Here is a 7,594-nt window from a genome sequence, read left to right on the forward strand (position 1 = left end):
AGATTTGAGCTACATGACGGGTTCCGTCGAACCTTAACATCAGCGTTTATTCTCCTAACTTTTTTTTATTTTGATCACAGTTTTTCCTATATTCAGAAATTTTGTTGACATGTCATTACCCTCTATATTTTACACAAGATTATTGAAATAAACATACTCTATCATTTTTGAACATATTTTTATTACATGACAAAGCTTTTCTTTACAATATATATGATACGCACCAACGATACATATATCTAAGTAAGAGTATATCTAAGTAATTAAATAGATATATATATAAGAGATGCAAAAAATACTGATTTCTCAGGCCTAATAGACGTGTATCTACCTGCTATCTTGACTTCTAAAATGCAATTTATGTTATAAAATAAAGCTTATACTTTTGCCTTTCTTACAGATATATGTTTGTAATTTTGGTAACATATTATCTGGAATGGCCGTGGAGGTGGGGGTATAGCTGCGATGACAGTAAATAAAAAAAAAAAAGTGAAGAATTAAACAAACATATATGAGTACTTGAGTATTTGCAAGTCCATCCAGTAGTTGTGAGGTTGGAATCATCTTTAATAAGTTTCAAGTTCTCTCAAAATATTTTCAATTTCCAGATATCCACCTAAGGAATGGCCTTTTGTTACAAAGACACCTTGTGGATCTGGTCCTGGATATGGCCTGTGTACTTTGACAATTTGCTTCTTCCATGGCTATTTCTACATCACACGAATGTAACTGGGCTAGCGTCTCTATGAGTTTCATTTCAAGCAATTTCGCCTCTATGTGCTTTCTAATGTTTTCGTTCCGAAAGCATGCATGTTTCCTAATGGCCTTTACCACATTTATACATTCTTGGTGACATTTCACTGGATGACAGTTTTCTCTCAGCTGAAGGAAAAATAAGTCATTAAACTTGATATTGTTTCACAAGATACATTGTATTTGACAACCCAAGATAAATTCCAAAATCGCTCTAAACTGATTATATAAACAAAATAAAAACAACATTTTGATAATTTGAAACAAATCTAGAATTACAAATTTAAATTTTAGTTATGCACATGAGGATCTATATCTTTGAAAAGCTTAAAAACTTACGATCTTGAGATATAAAATACTTACATATTTGGCTACAATGGCAATATCTGGACCGGTAGTGAAGGAAACACTACAACCATCTATCACGGCATTAGGATCATTTAGTTGACAACCTGGTAAACCGCCAGAGCTCGTGCATCCCTTAGAAATAGCATTTTCAGCTGGATAAAACTGTAAGAAAGCAAAACACATTTCGTCCGTTGCCCGAAATCCAAAGGAGGTCGTCTTATTCCTGGATTCTGTGTTATATCTGCAAGTCGTATGAAGTGAGTCACCTGGTCGTATTTGTACATTGCCGTTCATTCTGAATCATAGAAAATGAGAAATTGTGACGAATATCTTAATTTTCTCTTGAGTTGGAAGTTATATGACATATATCTATTAAGAGTTTTTGTTTATTTGTATGCATATGTACATTTGTGAATAAGTTTTGTAGGGTGATTGTGTGTGTTTATGCATACTTATATAAGTAATAATTTGCTTTGATAATTGCTATATGTGTAATGTCGATGATATTATCAGCGTTCTTGACGGCCCGTCAACACATAAAATGTCATTAGGGCCATCAACAGGTGAAATACACAGCGATCTTAAACGAAATAACATCAAACGATCTAAGAATCGTAAATGGTTATACTATCAGAAAAGATGAAAATAGTAAGTCATATCCTATAATATAGATAGAAGGAAAGTCTGATGGTGTACATTTTTGATTTTACATGTAGCAAATTAAAACCCCGGTATATACGTCATAATGCACATGTCAATGGTAAAATAGAACACACAAAAATAAATCCTTTTACAACGGTTTAACAATGAAAATTCACTGACAAATCCTGATGCATGTGGATTTCGGCTGGGACCGAAACTTATGTCGAACAAGTGCTCCTACAATACTTAACTTCCATATTTTATTCACCCTGAATTAACTAGAATGACGAAACAGTATTATGAAGCAATGGATTCATTATTTGACTCTTTTGTATCGAAATCTATATTTGTATTGCCATGGGCTGTTTACTTGTGGGTCTTTTGTACAATTCTTGAAGTATAACGGGACATGTCCATGTAAAGGCTATTTCTTATAGGTTTTTACTCACATCTTGAATGTAAGATTGTCAGAAATAAGAAAAGTACTAAATCTATTGTTTCATAGAGTAAGTGTACCCAGATTATGATATTTATTTTGATCAATTCAGACCTTCCTCAGTCGCCTCATTGCTTTCAGAATTTCAATCCTTATTCCTAGAAGGACGAAACAGATGTATGATGCAGTTTGATTCCTTATTTGGACATTTGTATGAGAAAGGTACCAGTTTTCCACTGTGTGCCTTTCATACAAATTTTAAAAATCCTGATATTCGATCGAATGCTTGTCCCATAACAGTACCCTAAATCATTGTTTAATGAGTATCCTTAACACATTGTTTTCTGTATGCAAACATGTCGGAAATGGTTAATCGGAAATACGAACTAAAAACAGAATCCCGAAAATAAGTACTAAATAATAATGATTAAAAGCAACTACAAACTAGTTTACTTTTCCGAAGTGCTCAATACATATCATTTATATTCTCCATATTAGGGAAAACAACAGTTCTTATACAGTTTCACAGAAAATTCTAGAAACATACAAACTCACCTATGAAAAACGGTATTTTGAAAGGAGAAATTAGGATTATTCCATAGAGTTCTTTCTGGCCCTCTACCTTGTCTTTTTAGCGTGACTTTGATCTCTCTACCTAAAAAATTGAAATGTCAGAGAAAACGAGAATAACGACTGTTGACACGGTTTGGTTCGTTTAATTATTATAATAGTATATGTTAACTCCTCTAACAAAGCTCAGGAAAGAGAAATACTTGAGACTTAACATCATGTTTACGTGATGGGTTTTCAATATTCCTACTCATTTAACCCGTATTCTTTCACTTATATATGCTTAAAGCATGACCATAACAATAAACTATTATTGTGACATGTCAATGAGATATAAAACATTATGTTATTATATATAGATAAAAACGATCATTAGACCGGGAAAGCTTATGCAAATTTCTGTTAAATATCACTATGTTTTTGATGATTTATTTCTACACCGATAGAATTATATTTTCAGTTATATCTATTTTCCCTGTTAATACAACTTGTTTTTTCCCCTTATTTTATATTACAATACCTGCGTAATGCATGTGGTCGAAGCTTTGATATACGCTAATTGGCCCCGTCAGCTGGTTTCGTGTACATGAAGATGCACAAGTTCCTTCCACAGCGAAGGACTTTTCTTTCGGTGGAATTGATAAATAGATATCACCAATTCTAAAAGTAGATAGGTTATACTGTCGCAGATTTGGAGTTAGAAACAAAGCCATTCCAGATGTATCTGTGAGACCGGTTCTCCTTAGTGGATTAATCCAGTGAACCTGAATATTGAAAGAAAGAAGATTGAACAAAAAACACACAAGTGAATAGCACATTTGCATAATTAAGAGTAAGATTTAAGAGCCAAACAGTGAATGAAACTGCATCATCCAACTGTTTCGTCCTTATGGGACGCGTCTGTGATGCTAAGGGTCTGTCAAATATATTATTATTATTTATCTCGTTATCTATTAGCTATTGGTTGATATTTACACCCTGTAAGCCTTAATCTTACAACATGCTAATAGAAGATGTTTAAAAAACTTCTTGGAACCATCCTAAATGGTGTCAAGTGTTAGCACGGTCTATGTTTATTTCAAATTTGACTATAATGATTTTTAATGACTTAACTTGTTGTTTACAACTATTAAGAATTGCCTGATCGTACCTGTAAAGAAAGATACCGCCCTCTGTTTGCACCAACACTGAAACCAAGGTGATCAGGATGGCAAAACCCTGATATGCCTGGCTGCCATCCAGTAATTATATCCTGACATTTGGGATCTGGCAACATTTCACACGGGTATGGTGAGCCAACAGGATTCTGCAGCTCAGTTGCGGTCACTTCAATACGACATATACAGAGATATATAAATGTAGATAAATATGGACTAAGAGTTCTGTGTTGTCATTTAAACAATTTCATTTCACTAGAAATAGGTACCAACTACCAACATTTTATTAACATACATGGTACTTGGTAAAACAGTTTAATATGCTGTAATTGTCTGACAAGATGAACTTTGACCGAAAGGGTGCTTCACGAACTAATAAAACTCAGAATGCGCTGCAGAAAATAGTCCTTAATTATTTTTCTACTAATATTGTTTTTTTTATTTCTATACTTCTTTACTTTGACTCATTTTTTCTAGTTGTAATTGTAATTAGTTAAATATATATCTAGGTATTTATGATATATACAGTTTTACTAATCAGTATTTCAGTAAAGCCCATATCATTACGCCGTAATTGATCACGTAAAAAACCAAACACACATGTGTACAGAAAAGGTCCATTTAACTTTGGAATAGCATTGTCATTGTAATAGAAATAAATAACACAAACTCATGGCTGTTATACATGGTATTTCTTTCACTCTCGTTAGTTGAATCATAAAGCTAATGTTTTTTGTAGCTTTTAAAATATAACGAATGTGGGTGGAAGAAATCCAATATACAAAAAACCCTCGATTTGTATCCTCTATATATGTTTTAATGCATTTCATAAATACGAACCTTATATATACATTCCATCACAGTTAGTTACATAACATGGACATTTGTCGATTTACTAGATTTGTCGAACATTGTGGGATTGTGGATGCTAAGGAGTGTTCAGATTTGTTGTAGGTTTTATATATCCTGATTAAAAGAATAAGAAAGTCAAATCCGTTACCATTGGTTTTATAAATGCAGCATTCGAAATGATCTAGTTATCATTTTACCGTGCTTGGAAAATGTCGATTTTTGCCATTATCTAATCATAGTTAAAGACATTGTCTAGTTATACATGTTTAAATCCTCGGCAAAACCGACGTAACATGCTTCGGTAAGAGATTTATAACATTTATATTATAAAATTATTGGAAACTTTGAGTATGTGATATAAGAAATCGACTGAATGATAGAAAATCTTACTTGTTTCACACGCAAAAAGAATCATATGATGTACTATGTTCTGGTTGTCAAGAATGGCTGTGTCTGCTATCACATGGTAGTCACGGTCTGCTGGAACCTCAAGGTTGACGCACATGAACGTGGCTTCTGTTGCTGGGATGGGTATTCTTGGCATCCGAAATTGTAATTGCCGTACACCTATAGCATTATATTACATCTTTAAGCATAAGGATGGTGTATGTATGTATGTATGTATGTATGTATGTATGTATGTATGTATGTATGTATGTATGTACGTATGTATTTGTGTATGTGTGTGTTTGTGTGTGTGTGTGTGTGTGTGTGGCTTAGTTACACAATACTCGCCTTACGATGGAATAAAGATATATGTGAAGTAAAAGAACATCGTTTATTTACTTTTTCAAAGTCAAGCTTCCCCTACATTGTTAAATTCAACATCTGAAAACGAAAAGTTAATTACGGTAAATTTTTCCCGGTCATCAGCATATATTCCCTTTCGAATAATTTCGCAATTATGTTAATACATGATTATCAACCATGAAGTACATGACCCACTTGTCTAAATGATTAACCTGGTGTTTGAGAATTGTAATGTAAATAAAATGCTCCGTACTTGTTCCGTATGAAAAATTTACAGGTCAACAAGAACTATGGAAGTTATGAGTGATGATGTGACTCTCGTAAAACGTTCCTTACAACATGACATCACGAATGGGGTGATTGATATCTCTGGAAAGAATGTGTAAAATGCAAACATGACAGTACCTGGTGCCCTTTAGTCTAAAACTCACCTGAAACGCTAATAGCTGGACATCGCATGCCAGTAGAATCACAGTTCAACCAGTTACCATTTCTCGCCATACAATTTGCTGAGTTCCAAGGTTCACAAACTCCTGTTGTGCAATTTTGGTGAAAAGGTTTTATAGTGTTAACAATATTAATGAATCAGTTTTAATTCTATATTAAAAATTTATCACCTACGGGTTCAGAATCAATATACTGTTAATCGATTTATTTCCCTTGTAGATAAGGACTCTCGTCTGTCTTAATAATACAAAAAGGTATTGATATAATTTTTTTTACGTTTACTGTAACACCTGAAGCCCTTTTCGTAATATAGCTTCAGTGGGATTTCTAGAAATGCAAACATGTATCATTTTATATATCTATACAGGATGAACATAAAATACCCTTTGGTAAAACAATGGTTTAATAACTATGAATTCAGAGGTATTTTGTCCCGAAAAAAGTACAAGGATAATAAGACCATGTGTTCCGGAAGAGTACGTGTCTTCCTTATCATCAACGCAATGACAAAAGTTTTATTTTCCTGCTTTCTGTCAAATACGGGGATTTGTTAACCTAAATATCCTTTGGCCAGAGGCCGAAGGCAGAAGTATCACATCGGTATCATAAATCCTCTTGTTCACTTGACAACTGGTCAGTAATTGTAATATAACAGTAGATAAATACCAGGATGTCCTGTTGGAGGGCCAGCTGGTGTCGCCCGTATTCTCCATTCACATCTAGGATCACCTAGCTCGACACCATTGCTTTGACCGTCGCCATCAGAATCATCAAGGCACAACGCCCGAGTCCACGTCTTTGTAGAAAAAATGTAGAGATAAAGATATATAATTTGATTCATTTGAGAAGTTTAGCATCTTAAAATTTAAACAAAAGGAGACTAAATACTTTAAATATTGTTTTTGCAACTGTCAATTCCATTTCCCCAAATACCTATGATGCATTACTACTGAAATGCTGGTTAACCATGTTTGATATTCTGCCATTGTTCTTAGCGTTGTCGATAAAATTTTCCGTCTGTAATCATATAGTCATGTGCAGTTGACTTACCATGCCATTTGCTGCAAATGCAATTCCGAATGGATTTCTTGCTCCTCCTCCTCCCCTGGCCCTATGCCCAACACCAGGCCATGGCAAATTAGAGTCACATGGATCAACAATATTGTTGCCATTTGGGATCCGTGTTTGGAATGTTTCAAACGCAGACGAAGCTTCCAAAATGGATAGGATAAGAACCAAATGGACTTTCATTGTGGCTACATGCAAACGAACATAGTTCCAGGTAAAATAATCGCTTATATGAAAAAAAAAATCACATGACTTTTAAATGTAGAAAGACTGTTATTAAAACCCACATTTAGATGTGTGACGTTTCTTATTGTTTCGGCAATTGATCAGCCCAAGCCTCAATAGTTCAAAATTACAACGATACAATTAATACGAAAAGACTTCAGTCAAAAGTTAGTAATTGTAAATTAATATAGATAATTAAAGTTACATACCTGTGTACCAATTACATGTAAAGATCAGTCTACTCCAAGATGTCAAACAAACAGTAGGTCATGTGATATGTAACATCACTACATAATTATTCCGAAGTAAAATATGGAATGCCGTTTGTGCGATAGTATTGTACGAT

General features: G+C 33.8%; 1 protein-coding gene across 1 annotated transcript; it reads right to left on the bottom strand.

Annotated features, from left to right (window-relative positions):
- Positions 1–597: 597 nt before the first annotated feature.
- LOC132543325 (uncharacterized) lies at positions 598–7,206 on the bottom strand. Its single transcript, XM_060206814.1, has 9 exons — positions 7,006–7,206; positions 6,622–6,751; positions 5,940–6,041; positions 5,149–5,325; positions 3,900–4,075; positions 3,270–3,513; positions 2,735–2,834; positions 1,117–1,396; positions 598–882 (listed from the first exon to the last, which is right to left on the bottom strand). Exons 1-9 carry the CDS (start codon positions 7,204–7,206, stop codon positions 598–600), a joined length of 1,695 nt encoding a protein of 564 aa, XP_060062797.1.
- Between the last annotated feature and the right edge of the window lie 388 nt (positions 7,207–7,594).

The sequence above is a fragment of the Ylistrum balloti genome, unplaced genomic scaffold (assembly GCF_031769215.1).
Source record: "Ylistrum balloti isolate Yb309-2 unplaced genomic scaffold, AGI_CSIRO_Ybal_v1 Utg369752, whole genome shotgun sequence".
Classification (NCBI taxonomy): Eukaryota; Metazoa; Mollusca; class Bivalvia; order Pectinida; family Pectinidae; genus Ylistrum; species Ylistrum balloti.